The following is a 22,114-nucleotide window of genomic DNA, read 5'->3' as shown; positions in this document are numbered from 1 at the left end:
ACTTGTATGTAAATCCAAACAGTTCTGCAACACTGCCTATGTAAGCTACGCCATGCAGTTTAAATCATATGAATCCTCTGGCACAATAAGCAAGGTGCAAATACAATAAGCAAGGTGGCTCAGTGAGTAGGCCTACTGTGTAATATACTGTTGAAGTAGGTCTACTGTTTTAGCTAGGTGGTCCGTGAGGTTTCTTTTTATTGGTTAAGTGGTCCTTGGTCTGAAAAAGTTTGAGAAACACTGGGTTAAATGAGAAGCAAGCGCATATAAGGCTTAGTCGAAAAAGGAAACTTTGCCCCAAATCTGTCCAACTTGGCATTGTTTACCACCTTCTGGGTGTAGATGTGCTCCGCCATCCCTAAGCATTAACTGGGCAGAGAGAAGAAACCATAAGGGAAAAAAAGGCATAAGACCAGACAGTCAGGATAGGAAGATAACAGGTGTAGGAACAGTTGGAGGAAGGGCAAGTCATACATGGTTACAAGTGTTTTGTAATTGTCAGGCTATGTGTGGTGTGAAAAAGATTGCTGAATTCCTGTAGTGCAGCAGCTCTTTTGCGTTTTGATGTCAGACACAAACACATGGACATTATTGGACCATTCTTTGCCATCGAGATCTGGGTATAAAGGCAGACGATGTAAATAGAGATCATAACGTGATAAACGTCATGATAACAACGGTATCATTTCACCTATGATCTTAAATCAATATGTCACAGGGAAACAAATCCCAGAGCGTTAATGTGAACATAGAAGACATCCATGTCTGCCTGTTAAATTAAACCTGCATAAGCATAGGCTTAAATATTCTACAGACTTAAGGAAATATGCAACGTACCTGGCGATGTATACTATACTATTACCTACCTTAATATGAATACTCTTTTTCTATCTGAATACTCTTCAATACTCTGGTTCAGTGTGAATTAGGCCTATGTGATGCAGACACTTGCCACAAGTTGTACAGAGTGTCATGAGTGGTAGCCTAGCACTCTCAGGTCACATATTTGTATTATTATTATTGCCTGAAAGTGTATAACTGCCTATTCCCTGCGTTAGCAGGTTAGACATGAAGCTTCTCTGGTCCTCCCAGCTGGTGAGACAAGGAATGGACTATGTAGTTTATTTAGACATAATTTCTGAAGTACATTGTATTTGTTTAGTGCCAGTTGTATGCACTGTAAGGTCCTTCAGCTCTCGGAATAATGTACTAGGCTATGTTGGTAGAAACCTGACTTTAAAGCTACCAAAGGGTACCACACACACATTTGCATGTTATGTCCATGTAGCTTCTTATCATATAATGTCAGCTTAAACACAAACAATTCAGTTTACTGATTAATGTCTACATTTGAAGGCTAATTGGTTTCGTTTTCCCTGCATTATATGTATGTCATTAATTAGCTTAACACTAGGCTTAATTGTATCATATTGTGTGTAATGCAGGTTTTGCTTTTCCCTACAAAAAGGCAAAAAATGCTGGTGGTGGCACTTCTGGTTTTACCAGGGTGGGGTTCAACTCCCCATGGCATTGCCTTGTGTTGGTAGAAAAGTATTTGGCCAATTGGGTCACTAATTGGCTAATTATTATGTATTTTTTTGGAAATTATAATGTACTGTAGGCAACTTTATGTACCATTTACTGAATTACCTGGTAAACTGCCTTAGTGTTATTTTAGGCGTAGTGTCTTTTGCTATATTTAACTACTGTTAACCGTTTTGTACTTTCAGTGCTGTACGACGTTACTGTGACTTGACCCTCAGATTTTGAATATAATGCATGTGTCTTCCAGCTGTTCACTGTTCCTGAAGGATGCACCGCAGGATGAGAGCTACGACTCCAGTGCCTGATCTGCAGTGCCGCTGTGTGGGGCGGAAGCTGCACTGAATACAACAGGAAAGCCCTGCAGCGCATAGTGAACACAGCTGGAATGATTATTGGTGCTTCACTCCCCTCCCTGAAGGACATTTACACCACCCACCTCACCCGCAAGGCGACCAAAATTGTGAGTGATGCAAGTCACCCCGCTCACAATCTGTTCGATCTACTGCCCTCTGGGAAGAGGTACAGAAGCCTGCGCTCCCGCACTACCAGACTCACCAACAGCTTCATACACCAAGCTGTAAGGATGCTGAACTCTCTCCCTCCTCTTCCCCCTCCACCCTCAGCTACATAACATCCTGGACATTGGACCCACAATGGCCGCGTGCACTACTCCACTTGCACACTTGCACACTTGTACACTTTACAACTTGTTGTTGTTGTCCTGAAAACACAACACTTCTGCTGCTCTTACATAACTTGCACCACTATGTCACTTTCTTTCTTACTTAGGTCAAACAGAACTACCCAAGCCTTTTATTGGCCTGACTTTGCACTAGTATTTTATTGACTGTCTATGCACAATTTCAACCAAATTTTGCTGCTCTTATTTTTTTTTCATTATTATATGTGCCCTCTTATTTACTTACTTTTTTGTTTACTTGAATGTTATGTTTGTCTGTGGACTTAAATTGGTAAAATATGTCTTGTCTTCTTGTCTTGTACTGTCTCTTCTGTTTTTAAACTACTCTACATTTCAGTGCTGTACGACGTTACTGTGACTTGACCCTCAGATTTTGAATATAATGCATGTGTCTTCCAGCTGTTCACTGTTTTAATAGCTTTATTAATAAATGTGCATTCTAAATTGCGGCATTGTATCATTAATTCTTCAGTATTTATGTGTAGCCTAAATAGGCCTAAACAAACAACTGATTGCTGATAAGGAAACAATGAAACTACTCATGCAATAGAATTACACATTCTTAAACCTATTAAATATTTATTGCAAATGAAATGAAGAACAATAAAATAATATTTAAACAAAACATTTACCACATTTGTTTCGCTTATTTTTTATTGTTAGGCATTTGATTTCTGGTCTTGTGTCCTGTAAACAGTAAAGCATATTAAATGGATATAAAGCAAATCAAATGGACCGATATTCTGTATGTAATTAGTGTCTGCACGGACCCGTTTGGGTGTTGCACCTAGTGAATCAGTACGTTATGAAGAATTACGTGCAGACACTCAGAATAGCGACAGGTTCAAAATTCTCCTTTTCATCTGACAAGTCAATCGAACTTGAGCAATTATACACGGGTTTGCGTACCTACAAAGACCGAATCTGCTAAAAAACAGGTCTAGAACACGTTGTGTATTACGCGACTTTTATTTAGCAAATTCTGCTCAACCGGAAGTCTTATTTTCGCTGAACAATCGCTAATTTCGCTAGAATAACGGAACTGAGAGGGTACGCCGTACCGGAAAGAAAACTATACTGTCTCTGAAAAATATAGCACTTTCAGCATGACAACACAACTGCTAACGTCAAATTACCAGAAGCAACACGTTTCCCCCAAAATATATTTCATATACATTGTTCTGAACTGAATCTAAATTGTGTCTAAACCTCCCGTGCAGCTGGACAGACAACGAGCAAGCTATAGCGCGCGTACAGTAGCATACAGTAATTGCGCCAACGTGCACTGGTATAAAGTGTTTTAGCAGACGGACGTTTTTTTGGAAAGTCTCCCAAATAAAATAAAAAAAGAAACCTTCATCTTCATCTCACCAAACGAACTGAGAAGGACACTGGATCTAATGTCCACACACATAGACAAGTGCTATTTCAAGAAAAAGTCCTTGTATATGGGTCTAGAGGCATTTCTTAGTAAAAGTTGGGAACAGGGCTTTTTATCACAATTAACATGTGCTGAATCCAACTAGCCCTGTTCCCAAGCAGAATTTTGAGTTTTTGACCATCTAATTAGCATAAACAAAATGGCGATTTTGGGCACTTTCTTCGGACAGGCATCATTATACCATGTAAATAAATTAATATTGTTCACATCTGTGCATCTCAGAAATCTCCCGTGGGCAATAAATAAAAAGTAAAGGCTATGATAAATATAAAAATGCCAAAAAAACGATTTTTATGCTAATTAGCCTTATTATACTCTTGACTATGTTTACGGTCCTCTTTGGCAAAGAGTGGCCTGACATCATTTGGCAAAGAGTGTGGCCTGACATCATTGGTAAACATCTTTTTCGTGGTGGGTGGACACATGTTTGGAGTTTAAAATCATTGGAGTTCCTTTGAACTAATCACGAACAACCGTTAACTACCTATAACAAGCTAGCATCATATCCTTGATTCCAAATGGGAAAGATGGCCAGCAGTCACATGTTTCATTTGATTAGATTATCTAGATTAGATTCAACTTCATTGACATCGTGCAGAGTACTGAAAATATATGAGTGTATGTGCAGTATGAACAGTATAAATATCAGTAGAATATCGCTATGTTTAAGTGTAATAAAGTGTGTACATTTATAATAGAATACTATGGGTGGGATAGGGGCAAAATGTTCGCCTCCTTGTTGTCCCTGTGAAGGTTGCCATCGACATGGACACCTCAACAGGCACAGGCAAGGAGGCACCGGGGGGGACCAGTGATGCGTTGAGCAGTTTTCACCATCCTCTGCCGTTCTTTCCAGTCGGAGGCAGAGCAGTTGCCACCATACTGTGACACAGTTGGTGAGGATGCTCTCAATGGTGCAGCGGTAGAGGTTTAGAAGTTCACCAGGATCTGAGGAGAGAGGTTGTGTTCTTTAGTCTCCTCAGGAAGAAGAGATGCTGGTGAGCCTTCTTGATCAAGGTAGAGGTGTTGAGGGTCCAAGAGAGGTCCACAGAGATGTGGACACCCAGAAACATGAACTGGTGACATGCTCCACCTCAGTCCTGTTGATGAGGATGGGGCTTTGTATGCTAGCTTTTGACTTCCTGAAGTTCACAATGAGGTCTTTGGTCCTCTTGCTGTTGAGAGCCAGGTTGTTGTTGGTGATTGGTTGGTTGTTGGCAGAATCTAGTTTCAGAGGGAGGTACTGATGTCCAGTTCACTGAGTTTGGTGATCAGTTTGGAGGGGATAATGGTGTTGAATGCTGAACTGAAGTCAATGAACAGCATTCTCACATAGGTGTTTCTATTGTCAAGGAGGGACATGGCAGAGTGAATTGCCGTAAAGATGGCATCCTCTGTGCTCCTGTTCTGGCAATTCTCTTGAAGCACTCTATACTGCAAACAAAATCTACCTCTGGGTACAAATAAAGTAACTTGAACTTGAACTTGCACTAGTTATTCATCTAGCTATTAATTCAAAGTTATTCATCTAGCTATTAATTCACAGGACATTCAATCATTTTACTAACACAAAGGTTATGAAGAAATATGGGTAACACTTTATGGTAAAGGTACATGAATGATCATGAATGAATTAATTCATGATTTATGCATTAATTTATACATTCCTTTATATCCTATGAATCATCAGGAATTGACATGAATTCATATACTCTCATTTATGATGACCTCATGTATGAACAACACATCAACTAAAGCATTAGGTGTGATGGGTATATCATTATGATTTATGATTTTTTTAAGCATGATCATCATGAATTTTAGGATAATTGCTCATGCATTCATCACGTCTGTGGTCCCTCAACTAAAGTAGTGAATAATGACATGTGTTTAGAGAACTCCAAAGTTATGTTCAAATCAGAATTTGAGCGGTGATGACCACATTTTTGGCAGAAAAATAAAGTCATGATCATGGTTAATACATCATAATTCATAATGATGTGCCCATCGTACCTAATACTTTAGTAATGTGTTCATGTATGAGGTCACAAATGACAAACTATGAACTCTACAAATGACAAACTATGAACAAATTCCTGATGATTAATTAGATATTAATGAATGAAGTAATACATAAATCATGAATTAATTCATGTACCCTTACCGTAAAGTGTAACTTACTCCGAGACTACATACTGTACATTACCAACCTAATTCGCTTCAATTATGTAAAATGTAATGTACAGTAAATCAGGTTTTATGGCCAAGTATACTTTGGTATACATGGAATTTGGTCTCCCATGGAATTTGCATGTATCCCATCCGTGAATTAGTGAACACACAGGTCACACATTGAAGCACACATTAACCTGGAGCAGTGAGCTGCCTTGCTACAGTGATGCTCAGGGAGCAGTGAGGGGGTAGGTGCCTTGCTCAAGGGCACTTCAGCCGTGGATGTGGGCATGGGAGACTAGTGCTCAACCTTTCCACCACCCACATTTTTCCTACTGGTCGGGGATCGAACCGGCAACCCTTTGGTTTCAAGCCCAAAGACCTAACCAGTAGGCCACAATTTTAAACTTTACATTTCATCACTACACATCTTTCTTGACCCTCAAAAAACATAAGTCTCATTCTTCAAATACCGTGTGCCTGCTCAGTTATAACATTTTAACAATTACATTTTTCAAAGGTTTTTTCAGGTAATTAACATAGGCATAATACTAGATTTGTTTTCTTTTTTTCACAGCCTATATCCTTGATCTATTGGCCAAGGGAGATTTCTGTGAACAATATGAATTAATTTACATGGTATAATGACATCCGCCCAATGAAAGTGCCCAAAATCGCCATTTTGGTAACCATTTCGTTTATGCTAATTAGATGGTCATTATCTCAAAATTCAGCTTGGGAACAGGGCTAGTTGGATTCAGCACACCTTAATTATGTTAAAAAGTCCTGTTCCCAACTTTTACTAAAAAATGCCTCTAGGAAGCACATATCTCAAAAATATCACCTGTCTAACAAAGGGATACAAAATGCATAGCCTACGTTTTGACAAAGTAAAGTATATGTAGCGTGATACAGGCAAATGTACAGTGGGCATCGCTTTCAAATGACCACTTCATTCGCGCATTACGCGGCGTGAAGCTGCGTGAAGCTTTAGTACCACTTTCAGCCACTGTGCGTCGCTCTGCCACTGTACATCGCTCTGCCTGCCGTCCCTTACATAATTGTTGCCGAGAGTAATCCCAGCCTACGAATTCAATAACAAAATAAATCATGCATAATTAAACATTACCTCGATTTAGGCTACTTGGGTATGGCTTAAGGCTTGACTACACGAAAATCGAAATCGAAATTTGCTGTCTACATTATTGTCAGGGTTAAAGCAACTACGCAAATCAAAACAGTGGTGTGATAATTGAGCCAGTAGAGAAATAACTGTTCAGAATTAATCTGTAGCCTTGGGTAGGCTTCTGCAGAAAACAATGTTGTTGCCGATTTAATACTATCTGGCGACGTTTTTAACAGGCTACGCAATAGAGGCTTAGACAACTATGACCCACGTTTTTGTTTCGTAAATTAATTTGCCCTACTTCTTGACTGCAATGTAGTCAATTGACTGCTTGACATGTCATTTTTATTTTTCTGTACAATAAACAATTACATCTGCTTTATGCCGCAGAATTACATTCATATTTGGCTGACTGCAGACGCGCCACTTCCCTCCCCATATTCCAAGATTAAGATTGTATGAAGTGCTTTTTGTATAGGCTACTATCATAAAAAAATAGTTCAAACGAATAGCTATTTGCAATTTGACAAAACACTGGTCCTCATTTTGCGAATGCGAGGACGATATGAGCCTGTTGCAGTTAGTTAGATGTCCGAGTCACGCATAATATTTTAAAACCACTGGCTCGTAATCACAATAATTTAACACACGACAGTTTCATAACCTACTTCATCATGTCCCCATGCCTACATTTTTGTGAGTAGCATAGAGATCGTTAAAAACAATAAAGTATGGCTCTCCGTTTGGGACATCGAAAACTTATATTTTTAATAGACTACCGTCGAAGATGCTGACTTGCAAAAGCCTCGGGATAACACGTTATCTCCACTATCATCAGTCATGCCCCTTGATCAAAGTGGGGAATGAAATAAAAGTTTGAGAACCACTGGCTTAACAAGTTACCTACAGTCCAGAACACAGAATCTGTTGCAATATTCTGATGATCGGCGATGATATCGGCAAATGTTTGTTTTCCAAAGTAAGAATTTCACTTCACCATGCACCTTCGACAATACCTGGCCTATCTGGTATCATTACAAACATTATTCTGTGTCCTAAAACTGGCATATTTTATGGCATTGTGTCATGTAAGTTCGTTGCAAAATCTAGAGAAATGTGTGAGGTGGTCAGCGGGGGACAATTGAGACACACATTGGATTGTGTTATTACTTGAACATTCCACACTATCCACAGCTGTGGTAGGCCTATCAGGGGCAGGAGGATTACTGTCAGCGCAGGCTTTATATAAAATTCTTCAACAGAAGGCCTCGAATGTTGTCTTGTTTGTGGAGCGCTTTGCTTCGCTTCTGTAATTTCGGCTTCATTGAAAATGAGGGCTTCCCTCAATGACCCTCCGAGAATAAATAAAGGTTGAATGAATGAATGAATGCAGGCTTGCCCAAAATAAAGGCATGTGGTTTGCGCAGCCTACAGTAAATAACAGACCCGCCAGAATGTGCGTTATGATGCTTTTTTACGAGCAAGATGTTTTTGGTACCCTACGCACACTGCATGTTCTTAAATAACAATGATCATCAGTAATATTCGACCATTAATTTGGGTAAATGGGCAAGCGTGACCACCTTGATTGGCTGATTGGCTGATGATTGTAACGCGGGCATGATTCCAAACACCTCCCTTACGATGATGAGTGACAGGTCTCAGAATGCGTGCGCTACACAAGGACGGAAGATGATGAATAACTGGGGCCGTAGGCTATTCACAAAGGCTTTTATCTTACTACTAGGAGTAGGCTACTCCTAAATCGCACTTAAAGATTTTAGATTGGAGTTTTCTCTTAAAAGTTATTCACAAAGCCTTTCAGACAACTCCTAAACTAGGAGTGAGTCTTCGTGGCTATGGATGACGTCATTACTCATGCACGAGCTTGACTGAAGTGACCACCTTGATTGGCTGACGATTGTAACGCGGGAATTCCAAACACCTCTCTTCCGATGATGACTGACAGGTGACAAGTCGGAGAATGCGTGCGCTACACAAGTAGTGCGAAGGACGGAAGATGATTAATAACTGAATAAAAAGGCCTAGCCTTAAATGAATAAAGAGTAAGGCAAAACAAATAGCTTAGTAGCCTAATGAAACATAGGCCTATGGATTGATGCAGTAGCCTACCTTTGCAACATTATTAAATGAATCTGTCACCATATCCCTAGGCTACGTTTGCAAAGAGGAGAACATTTTAATTTGATTCACAATGAAACGTTACATTTCATTTACATGTTAACAATGAGTAGTTTTGGTTGTTGTTGGTGGCGTTATTGCATCCCTTTTATGAATGCAAAATTGTTCCCTTGCGATTGGAAGCTCCTGTTGCGCATAGGCTATTTCAAAACATCGCAACGTAAAATGCCACAAAAAAGCTGTTTATGAATAGGTCTTAGTGAGTTAGGAGTCCTCTCGACTTAAGCTGTCCCAGACTTAGGTTCTACTTTTAGGTCTAAAATGCTTCGTGAATTACTTTTTGTGAAAAAATTAAGAGTCCTAAAGTTAGGAGTGACACGCCCATTATTTTTAGGAGTTGCTCCTAAATTCGCCAGTTAGGAGCTACTTTTAGCCTTAAAATTCTTTGTCAATACGGCCCCTGAATAAAAAGGCCTAGCCTAAATGAATCAAGGCAAAACAAATAGCCTAGTAGCCCAATGAAACATACGGATTGATGTAGTATCTTTGTAACATTATTAAATTATTCTGTTACTACAGTAAGTGGTCCAAAGTTATGTTCTCTGATGAAAGTAAATTTTGCATTTCCTTTGGAAATCAAGGTCCCAGAGTCTGGAGGAAGAGAAGAGAGGCACAGAATCCACGTTGCTACCAGGAAGTTTTAGAGCACTTCATGCTTGCTTCATGCTGACCAGCTTTATGGAGATGCAGATTTAATTTTCCAACAGGACTTGGTACCTGCACACAGTGCCAAAGCTACCAGTACCTGGTTTAAGGACCATGGTATCTTAATTGGCCAGCAAACTCGTCTGACCTTAATAGATTTTCTATGGGGTATTGTTAAGAGGAAGATGTGATACGCCATACCCAACAATGCAGAAGAGCTGAAGGCCACTATCAGAGCAACCTGGGCTCTCATAACACCTGAGCAGTACCACAGACTGATCGACTCCATGCCATGCCACATTGTAATTCAGGCAAAATGAGCCCCAACTGAGTATTGAGTGCTGTATGCTCATACTTTTCATGTTCATATTTTTCAGTTGGCCAACATTTCTAAAAAAACTTTTGCAAGGATCTTGTCAAGAAGTTTCTTCATAGTAAAGATGCTACGGCATTTTCTGTGATACAATATGGATGGTATTCTACTCTCAGGGAGACCTTTAGCAAGATCAAGGATGGGCGATAGGCTCTTATTTCAGCTGCTCTCAGTAGTGTGTTCCATGACTTTATGTTCATACAGTAGGTGCCACAAGGTTTATCATCTGAACAATGTATTAAACTCTCCTCCTGAATACCACTACTTCTGCCATGCTTTTCTATTCTGGGATGTACAACAATTTGAAAGCAACAGAGATATCAGGAATGATGTGCTAAAATGAGGCCTTTTCCTACTCAGCAACAGTGTGTGTGACTGTGTGTGTGTTAGAGAGAGACAGAGGGAATATATGAAGTGTGTGTGTGTGTGTGTGTGTGTGTGTGTGTGTGTGTGTGTGTGTGAGTGTGAGAGAGAGAGAGAGAGAGAGTGTGTGAGAGAGAGAGTGTGAGAGAGTGTGTGTGTGTATGTAAGGGAGAGAACATGCTTGTGTATGTAAAGTATGTGTGTGTGTATGTGAGGAAGAGAGAGAGTGAGAGTGCAGTGGCTTGACTGTGCATCATCAGTATTCTGCCACTCAAAATTCCCAATTCAAATACAGTAAATTCAGTATATTATATTATTTGTATGTATATTATTTTTTTGTCCTTTCTTTTGTTCACACACAAATTGGGGAAGTCTACAGTTTACAGCAGACATCATTGCTTGATAATGATGTTAGTACCTTACTTGGGCCGGTTGGGTTATTATACATATAGTCTTTCACAAGTAGCCTAGTCATTGGTCATATCCTTACTCATTCTCACACATCTGAATCATAACACAAATAAAAATAAACAGGACTCACCTTGTAATCTGTTTTTGACACTACAACAGCCATTTTTGTTCTATAGCCTAACTAAACTGCTTCCATCCACATACTGGCCCTGTGGCCCAGCAAACACCAACACCAGTGTTGCCAGATTGGGTTTAGTGATTTCCGCCCAATCACGCTCAAAAACCCGCCCTCTTCAGCAAAAAAACGCCCCAACAACGATTTTGTTATAGAGAACCATTCAACTCAAAATTTTATTTGCCCGCCTAAAGCTTATTTCCCTCCGCCCGTCAAAGTCAAAAGAAGCCCAATCAATCTGGCAACACTGACCAACACACTCTAAAGTTGGCAGTTTATATTTGTACTGTAGAATGTTCAGAAACAAATCTAGTTCTAGACAAATTGAAAAAACAGAATTTAGGCCTAATAGTTATGCAAGATCTACATGCATTCTCTTTAGAATTGAAATATCATGGCATGTCCGATCATTATAGTTCTGGTATCATTAAGGAAAACAGATTAATTACCCTAAAATATATTTTTCTGAGAAGTCTATATATTCTAGATGTGATATAATGTGCATTGAGACATCTCCCAACTTCCTCCATACCACTATACCTTAGGCCTACTTCTGTAATGTATTTTGCATTACATTGAAATGCATTGATTTTCAATGGACAGCTATTAGTTATGGGTCTAAAATAGCTGTGTAAAGTGTATTCAGCTATCTAACCCATATATTTTCTAAAAGCCCATACTCTCTAGATGTGATATAGCAAGAGTTTGGATTTGACCCACCCACTTTTAGTCTTTTGTCTCTATCTAATCCTATATTATAAAGGTGAAAAAGTGTATGACTGATACATTTTAGCCTATGTAATTTATGGAAAGCTAAATTATCCATTTAAACTGTATATTTTCTAAAAGCCTATGCCATCTACATATGATATAACATAGATTAAGACATATCGCATCATCCCACACACTTGCATACACCTATACCTACACATAGGCATGTATTCTGAATTGTACTGGGTATGGGTATAAAAGCCAGTAAAAATATAACTACGCTACCACTTAGAAAAGGTTATCATACCAAAACATATCTCTCAGACATAGAGGATTATGAAAATCATTGCTAGATTTTGCCACCTTTGGTGATACCAACTTCTGCTCTGGCCCATGGACTAATTAACACATTCTATGACACAGGAGGGAGAGGGAGACACAAACACTCTCGCACGCACACACACACACACTCGCGCGCACACACGCCGGGAAAACAGAAGACACAGGGGAACACAGGGGAAAGCCCACCACGGGGGCAAATAGCCTCGGCGCTACAATATCATCACAATTGTCAAAGCTAGATGTGATCATTGTAAACATGCCGCTTCGTTCATACCAGGTCTGCCACACATGCTGTAATTTAATATCGAGGCTACTGCGCGATACAAATCAAACTTTTCCCAAATCCCGTAGGGAGTAGGGCCACGACATCTTTGCCCGAAATAAAATGTGTTAAACACTCCTTTTGTTCGGACTTCAATTCCTGAATATTTGGAAGCGTTAACTTCCGCCATTGCCAACTCCTCGAGGACTACAATTCAAACACAGCGCAGAATCTCAACGTCGTCTCTCACAACTCCCGCCTCCTGCTCGCTGATTGGCTCGGGGTCGAATTGCTCATGCGAGTGAGGCCAATGGCCGGAATCCCAGATGGAGTTGTGGAGGGAGATGAAAATCGAGCGGAAGTACGTAGGAAGGCAAGGCCATGCTAGTCTAGACCAGAACCATTTTAAGAGTGTATGTAGCCATACATCTGTAACATTAAATTGATATTGGTGATGCCTTACAACGGAAGCGGAGCGCATACACGCTGCTCGCACGCATAGACATAAAGGGGGAAAAACTTGCTCGTCTGGTGTAGCCAATGGAAGCATATCTTTGCAAAAGTTCTGTGGCCATTCTATGTTCATCAAATACGGTTCTTGCATGATTGTTCAAGGACTGTAAAACAATTGCTTTAGCTCACAGGCCTTTTCTCCTCCGTAGGCTACTGCCTTATAATAGCGCTGAAAATTTTGTGGCATGCATGACTGAGCAGGACTGTGCATTACCTTATTTGTCAGATCATGGAGAGATTTCAGGTGTGCAATAACTTTAAAAGGAGTCTTCATATGTTAGGGTGGTGTGGGTGATTACTATTGAAATGTTAAAACCGAATTGTCCACTGAAATCAGAACTTAAAGGAGAATTCCGGTGTGATATTGACCTAAAGTGTATCGAAACATGATACCGAGTGTGAACGTATGTCTCATAGCCCATCTCAGCTTGTCCCCTGCACTCCAAAATCTGGCGCTAGTTAGCCGATGCTACCAACATCTTTTTCAATAGTGGTGCTTCAGCATCGGGCTAGCCATGCAAATAAATCACTGTTTTACACCCATTTACGAGGCTCAATGTATCTCCACACTTCATTGGTAGACTTCCGAGGGCCCTGACATTTAAAACGAGACATTGAGAACTTTGAAAAAGCACTGGTAGTTTACTTACAAGACGATTTATACAGACAGTATCTTCACGAAGTTTAGCGTTTGCAGCCATCTTGAATTTAGTCACGATAAGTCGAGCAACGAGTAAGAATGAACAGCTATGATAAGGGACCAGATTCCAAAAATAATTCAGTGGAAATGCATGGATTCCAGTTGCTGCTACTGGAAGAAACTGGAGTCCATGCATTTCCACTGAATTATTTTTGGAATCTGATCCCTTATCATAGCTGTTCATTCTTACTCGTTGCTCGACTTATCGTGACTAAATTCAAGATGGCTGCAAACGTTAAACTTCTTGAAGATACTGTCTGTATAAATCATCTTGTAAGTAAACTACCAGTGCTTTTTCAAAGTTCTCAATGTCTCGTTTTAAATGTCAGGGCCCTAGGAAGTCTACCAATGAAGTGTGGAGATACATTGAGCCTCGTAAATGGGTGTAAAACAGTGATTTATTTGCATGGCTAGCCCGATGCCGAAGCACCACTACTGAAAAAGTTGTTGGTAGCATCGGCTAACTAGCGCCAGATTTTGGAGTGCAGGGGACAAGTCGAGATGGGCTATGAGACATACGTTCACACTCGGTATCATGTTTCAATACACTTTAGGTCAATATCACACCGGAATTCTCCTTTAAACAACCCCTGAATTCATAATGGTGGGTGGGTATACATTGGGTACAAATTGTAACACAGATTGTGCACAAAAAGATTATTTTTTGTTAAAAAAAAAAAGTTTTGATTCCCCATGCAAACTGAAATGAACAAACTGAATAAAAATGTAATATGGAATATCAGGGACCTCCCCCGTGATTAGGTTGTTTTTCCCACTGCAAGTGTTCATGTGCTTTGCCGTCGGAATGGGTAAACAACATGGATGTCACAACAAAGGTTAAAACATGTGCTCACTAATCTTAAATAAACAACTGTATATGCTTAAGAATATGGTGTAAGACGCTTGTGAAAGAAGGATATGCAGCTTTCAAGTGATAAAAACGGCAAATTCCCAAGTTCACATTAAAACTGTTGGACGTGAAAGGCCACATGGACTACAAACGAACTACAACATGATGACAAAGGTGACGACGAGCCCTAGCAAAATCTAGCCCCAGTTGCCCACCTCTTATTCCCACATGAAGTGACGTGAATGATAATGTTTTCACTGGGAAAAGGGCTTTCCCGTGCCCATGAACGCACCATTAATACCATATCATTTCCTAAACCTGTGTTAGCAGGTCTGTGCACATTGGAAGCTGGCACGTCTGACTAATGCATATTACAATTGAAATGTTTAAGTAGACTTACCCGTTTCAGGCCATAGAGATTGTTGTAGAGGGTACGGAAACTTTTACGGGTATAGTGACAACGATATGCTCCTCCCATCAGGAACTCCAGGACCAATCCAATGTCAATGAGAGTAATTTGATAATCTGGAGGGAGGTTTCCCTGTAAAAATAAATAGACGTATGACTGAACATTTAATCCAACATTAAGGAAAACAGAAATCTATTTGCAGGATATTTCAATTGTTTAGGACAATTTACTACTTTAAAAGATTACATTGTTTTGTTTTTTTCATTCGTTAACCAAGAAATAAATAAGAAAATGTTATGCATATTGGCCTCTCCGTAGTGTCACAATCATAAAGAAATAAAGACAAGAGTGTTACAATATGCTATCACTTCCCCCTCCATCACTACCACATTCTTTGAACACACATCAAATTTGGTGAAATTCCATCCATAGAGGAAGATTTTCAAGGATAATAATGCTCCAATAATATAGGATCTGTGATTAATCTCTATAGATCATGGTTAATTCAAATCACACATTGCCTATGGCTCATCTCTGTCTCCCTCTCTGTCTCCCTCTGTCTCGTGTGCACACACAAACACACACACACACACACACACACACACACACACACAAACACACACACACACATTTGCAGTTCTTATGCAGGAAATACAGTATTTTGGACACAAAAAAACTGCATTGTACTGCATAGTATACTGTACTTTACTGCAGGTATGCAGTATTTTGGATATGAAAATACTAAAGTACTGCACTGTATTGTCATATAACTGCACTATACTTCGAAATAACTGCAGTTATTTTTTGTAAGGGAGGTTATTTGGTAGTAATGGTAAATGCTGAAGATGCACAAATCTACATAAAACAGAAATATTCATTTACTTTGAAGTGACTAGTTTACATCATGACATTGTTGTGCATATTAATAAATTGCATTTAATGATGAAAAATATTTCTTTATCCAATTACTTGATTAATCAATTAAATAATCGCTACAATACTTGATTCCAAAAAGAATCGATAGCTGCAGCCCTAGTATAGTTAGATCACGTTGGATAGCTCCAGAACTCATACCAATGGATTGCGTCTTAAATGAGCGACAGTTTATGACAATATGGTATATGAATGCTGTTCTATTGACCTAAAGTTTTGTTGCTACTGTGCTTGGAGGACAAGCCAACTATGACTTCTGTCCAACATTGGTGGTACTGTAAGTTTAGAGAAAAACACTTTACAATAATATTGATGAGTGGTCATGATATAAACATTTAATACCGTATATTTAGTGGCTAGTAAAAAAGTTGAGTGGCTGGTAGATTTTGGAATCTTCCAGCCACAGTGGCAGGTGGACAAATTGTTTTATTTTCATCCCATTGAATGTTACGTTCAAGTGGGTTTTTTCCACTATTTATTACTGTCTTTTACATGTAGTGTATGATCGGAACTATGTGTTTGATTATGTATTACTGTCTTAAGATTCAGGCACATCACAGCGAATTTCGCTGTAGTTTATGTAAAATAAAATCAAAGATTTAAAAAAAATGCAGACTGGCCACCCTTTGTCAGTACAGCCAATTGTATTTATCTTTGATAACTTTGTAAGAATGTGTGAGAAATTGCCTTTTGTTTGATTTCTTTTAAAAGTATCAATCAATCAATTAATCAATTAATGTAACTGAAAGAGACAGGGCAGCAACTGCCATCTAATCACAATGGTTGTGTTGAGCATTAAATTTACATTGTGGAAATGAGGAGTTCAGAACAGTTCACAACCGCTTTAGCTACATCATTTGTGATCATACTCACGAATGTTTCACTGTCGAGCATGCATGAAAACAATTGAAAACAAGTATAATTACCTTTTTCACATCTCTGACCACAAAATGCAAGGTGTTTGTAGGCCCGAGTCTCTAAAAAATGAAACGGATGAAGCATCAATAAAGCCATCTATCTACCAACCTACCTATTTATCGACATGTGGTAAGAGCTACCGGTACTTGGACATTTTGAGTTTGCTGTTCATGTGGTGTATCTTCTGATGGGAAAAAAATGTGCCCCTGTCCCTGACCACACTTTGCCTTTTCACTGACACACCTATATGTGCTCATACGGGTGCAAGTTGATTTGCTATTTAAACAATGCCCGCGTCGGACAAGATGCTATGATAACTGTGATGGTCACAAACTAGCAATGGCACTTAAATTGTGCCGTATGCTGCAATGTGCCAGGATACAACTCCAGAAAAAAAAAGCAGTAAAGCAGTAAAAGATTGCCAAAAAGCACTTTGATAGATGGTACTGGATAAATGGTTTGTAGACTAATGACACATAGATTTAATTATTTGGAAAGAAAATACAACACTGTATGGCACAAAAAAGGGCACCAATGCTTCCAAGACCAGTAAGAGAAATATCATTATGGCGCCGCAGATAGCTGCCTCGGTACTCTAACCAGAGTCAAATTCCTTGTTTGTTTACGCAAACCTGGCCAATAAAGCTGATTCTGATTCTGAAGAACAAGCTTTCCAGTTCCCAAGACAGCTTTGATCACAATGTTCCTCCTAAAAAAAAACAATCTGCCGTTTGAAGTGCCCTAGTCAGCCTTAATCAATAGAGATGTAGTGGCATGACCTCAAGAGAGCCATTCCCACCAGATATCCAAACGAATATGGCTGAACTGAAGCAATCCTGTAAGGTAGAATGGGCTAAAGTACCTACTAAACATTGTACAGATACCAGGAGTGCTTGGTTAAGCTTATTACTGCCAGTTATTACAACCAGTTATTAATTCCAAAGGTTTACTTACTTTTCCCATCAGCAGTGTGGATGTTTTAAGTGTTCAATAAAGATTGTAATATTTTTGTGTTTTCATTTTTCATGTTATTTCTGCGCAGAGCAGAAAGGTCAAGTTTCAACTTGTGGTTGCATGTTTTGGAAGTTATGGTAGCAAAATGAATGAACGAATAACATCAAAGAGGGAAATTAAAGCAGTAAATTATGTGTCATATAACTTATACATGACCTGTATAACACATTAGTACTATAGACTGTGATTTCATGTTTATGTAAGGGATAATGTATAAAACGCCGGTCATTATTAGGAAAATAAGTCCTGACAGGGCCGCTGCGCGTCGGGGAGTTCTTTGCCCCTCGCCCTCGTCCATTAATTCCGTATAACAGGACACCTCGGCGGCCGTTATCCCTTACATAAACATTATACTAAAGTGTTATGTGCTATACAGGTCATGTATTAACATGAAATCTCCAAGCCAATCTCAAATATAATGGTGTCAGCCAGAGATCCCAAACTGATGAGCTTCACATGTTATCATGGCATAGCAGGAAGAATGAGAATATGTGCAGTCTTTATCACCGTATTATAGAGCTCCTCCAGGCGTGGTATAGTGAGAAAGTGATGGATGTTCACTCCATTCTCAATAAGCAGTTTAACAAAATCCACTCTGTCAAACACCAATGCATCCATCATGGCTTGCTCCAGAGAATTTACCTAAAGCAACCATATACAGACACACAGTGAAAGGGAGAGCAACATGTATGTGAATTAGATTAAACAAGTGTTCAAATATTGAACTAATATTTTATTACATATTTCATTTGAACTCCTCCACCAAACTGGTCATTAGTAACTCCAAGATTAATTTTCCTTTCAATACGACAGTACAGACATTTCAAAACTACCTTATTCATGATTCTCTAAAATGCCTTAACCTTAGAAAAAGCAACGCCATGCAAAAACCCTAAACTGCAAGTACTAGATCTTCAGTTCATCAGGACGTTTCTCAAAGTCAAGGAAGGCTCCTTTTTCAACGAAGGTACTGCATGTCATCGGATCCTCTTTCAAATCTTTCAAATTCTACCAAAGATGCCTGTGTGTGTATCCTCAGCATGCTTGGAACACAATCCTGTGTGCGTATTTATGGAGGATTTAAAAAAAAACTATGCTAAACAAAGCAGTTCACTATTTAAAACTAGAAAATGTAATTTCGAGGAAATTACCAGTGCATGAAAATATAAACATACTGTATATTAACATAAAATGCCAAACAAACTTTTATTTGGAAACAGTTGGCAGGAGTCATAGTTGATAACAACTGACAGTTGAAATGGCTGAACAGTTAAATAGTTGAGTAGTTTAAATAGTTAAATTATTTAATAGTGAATTATTGTAGTGAGGACATTTATTTTGAAACAGTTGTGGGCAGAGGAAATAGTAGTCTTAAGAGAGCCAGATTGTATGCTTAAAGCCTGAGACAGAGTATATAGTTTAAAGTTCTATGTAGATAGTGTAATGGATGTTGATAGACAGAAAGTTTAATGGATGTTGATGGATAGTTTAATGGGTGGATGAGTGAATGGTTTGAAGAGGATGAATGGATAGAAAGTTGGATGGAATGTACCTTATATCCTTGTGGAATGGAGAGACACAGAGAGTTGGCCTAGTTAAGCAGAAAGCAGTTGAAACAGGTGCAATCAGTTTAACTGACCCTTTGATGGGTCCTAGTTGAACTGCTGGAAGTTGATACAGGTGCAAATCAAGTTAATTAGTCCATTGTGATGTCATAGTGCTAATGTAAAGTCTATGGGGAAAAATAAGCTTGTTACAGTGCATGAAAATGCACTGTACTGTTCTTCCAAGGCAACAACTTTTTCTTCTTATTACAGTGCATCAAATGCACTGTACTGTTCTTCCTATGCAACTTCTCCTTGTTACGGTGCATGAAAATGCACTGTACTGTTCTTCCTAGGCAACAACAACTTTTTCTTCTTATTACAGTGCATGAAAATGCACTGTACTGTTCTTCCTAGGCAACAACTTATTTTTCTTATTACATTGCATGAAAATGCATTGTACTGTTCTTCCAAGGCAACAACAACTTTTTCTTATTATTATTATTCCGCTTACCACTTTTTCCGTACGCAATTTCTCTTGAACAGTTTAATTTAGAAACTTCATTCAAACTTTGTAACGTAGGTCTTCAAACGGATCAGGTTGCTATGTCTTTTCAACTTTGTAACTTTTATACTTTTTAAACTATTAAAGAAAAACTTTTTAAAAATCCCCATAGACTTAACATTGCCGATTGTGACATCATAATACGGCCATTAAGCAATTAGAATCCTATGCCAGGTGTTCAGGCCACCTGCAGCCTCAGGCTTTAAGCATACAATCTGGGTCAATTAAGACTACACATCCTATTCAACTGTTTCCTCTGCCCAAAACTGTTTCAAAATAAAAGTCCCCACTACAATAATTCACTGTTAAAAAATGTAACCCTTTATATTTAACCCTATATATAAACTACTGAACTTTTTAACTGTTCAGCCATTGTAACTGTCACTTGTCATCAACTACGACTCCTACCCACTGTGGCTAGTTAACATTGTTAGCATGTTAGCATTGTTAACATTTTTAACAAAACTGCTAGAAAACATTAGCTAAGTAGCATGGTTAACATAGTTAGCATGTTAGCATTGCTAGCATAGTTAGCATTTTTAACAAAACTGCTAGAAAACATTAGCTAAGTTAGCTAAGTTACATGGTTAGCATGTTAGCATTGTTAAAATTGTTAGCATAACTGCTAGCAAACATTAGAGCCATTCCAACTTTTAGTTATCGTTAAATATCTACCTATACAGCCATTAAACTATTTGAATATCAACATTCATTAAACTTTCAGTCTGTCAACAACTTTTAAACTATTTACATTCAACTTTTAAACAGTTTACTTTTAAACTATCATTAAACTATCCATCTATTAAACTAGCTGTCTATCAACAACTTTTAAACTATCTACATTCAACTTTTAAACGGTCTACTTTTAAACTATCAACTTTTATTAAGCTATGCAACCACCATGTCTATCCTAGCATCACCGTAGTAACCATATCTGTATTATCTGTTTTAACTATACATGATATTTTACATCACAACTTTAGCATTTTCATGCACTGGTAATTCCTTGGAATTGCATTTCTAGTTATTATTATTCCACTTACCACTTTTTCCGTACGCAATTTCTCTTGAACAGTTTAACTTAGAAACTTCGTTCAACCTTTGTAACGTAGGTCTTCAAACGGACCAGGTTGCTATGTCTTTTCAACTTTGAAACTTTTATACTTTTTAAACTATTAAAGTAATCTCATTGCCATCTAGTGGTTGCGTTCCTAGAGTTTAGCGGAGTGGATGGGATTTTTTTTTTAGAAAAAATATATATCGGTGCACATTGGGATCTTAATTTAATGCCTTCCATATGTTAGGCACTGGGGTTCAACTGCGATTGAATCCAAATTGAGCTCTGCAGGTTGGATCCAAATCATCCAACCCACCAGCAAGAGACAACTTCACTTCAACAGGATCTCACTTTACCAGCAGCTTATTCTTCCTGCTTCGTTTACAACCTGAAAGCAATCAATAGCCTTTTTCAATGTGGCAAATATTCCAAGTTTTAATGTAGCAAATATTCCAATGGCAAACTATTTTGGCAACGTCTAGTTTAATACCTTGATTGCATTTTTGTCCGCTTTTAATCACATTATTATGACCATTAAATGTGTGCTATTTTGCACGCTAAAAGCTGATTCATCACAAGTAAATACAAAAAAAAAAAAATGGGAAAGTAGTTATTAAATTAAGTAACAATTGTATAAGTTTTAATTTCCCTCTATGTCCTCTTGGTGACCTCAGTGAGAAGTACCTGTTAAGATGCTCTTAGCCAGTAATGAGAACTCTGGAGATTCGTAGATCTACGAATGTTTTCACAACGCTCTTAAGCTACGATGGTTTCTGGAAACAGTCGGCAAATCTTAAGATGTTCGTAAGAGGGACTTCACGACACTCTTAGGCTTACGATGCTTTCGGGGTATGGGGCCATGGCTCATGTCCAGTTGGCTGCTGTGCCACTGGAAATGCCTTAGAAACGCATGTTGATAGGGTCTACATTTTGTGCATTGCATGTTGTAGAACTGTTGTTCTGTTGCATGTTGTAGAGGATGTCTTCAGCCTTGAAGCCATTAATGGGACTGGAACAGGGTGTGCATCATGCATGTTCTCAGAAGGAGGTCATAAAACATTAACTCTTTCCTGCCCCAATGGCTCTCTGGACCTGATCGCTGAAATTGGTCGCTTCAGAATTAAGGACAGTTGATCACGGTAA

General features: G+C 38.8%; 1 protein-coding gene across 1 annotated transcript in view; it reads right to left on the bottom strand.

The window, feature by feature from the left end:
* Positions 1–22,114, bottom strand: part of LOC121681487 (transient receptor potential cation channel subfamily M member 1-like) — a 196,737-nt gene that overhangs the window by 133,354 nt on the left and 41,269 nt on the right. The window contains exons 11-13 of the mRNA XM_042061245.1: positions 18,313–18,447; positions 16,800–16,850; positions 14,932–15,072 (exon numbers count right to left, since the gene is read on the bottom strand). Coding sequence (XP_041917179.1) covers positions 14,932–15,072; positions 16,800–16,850; positions 18,313–18,447 — 327 coding nt within the window. The remainder of the gene's footprint in view (positions 1–14,931; positions 15,073–16,799; positions 16,851–18,312; positions 18,448–22,114) is intronic.

Source organism: Alosa sapidissima, chromosome 14 (assembly GCF_018492685.1).
Source record: "Alosa sapidissima isolate fAloSap1 chromosome 14, fAloSap1.pri, whole genome shotgun sequence".
NCBI classification, from domain to species: Eukaryota; Metazoa; Chordata; class Actinopteri; order Clupeiformes; family Clupeidae; genus Alosa; species Alosa sapidissima.
This window is presented reverse-complemented; position numbering and strand designations above follow the sequence as displayed.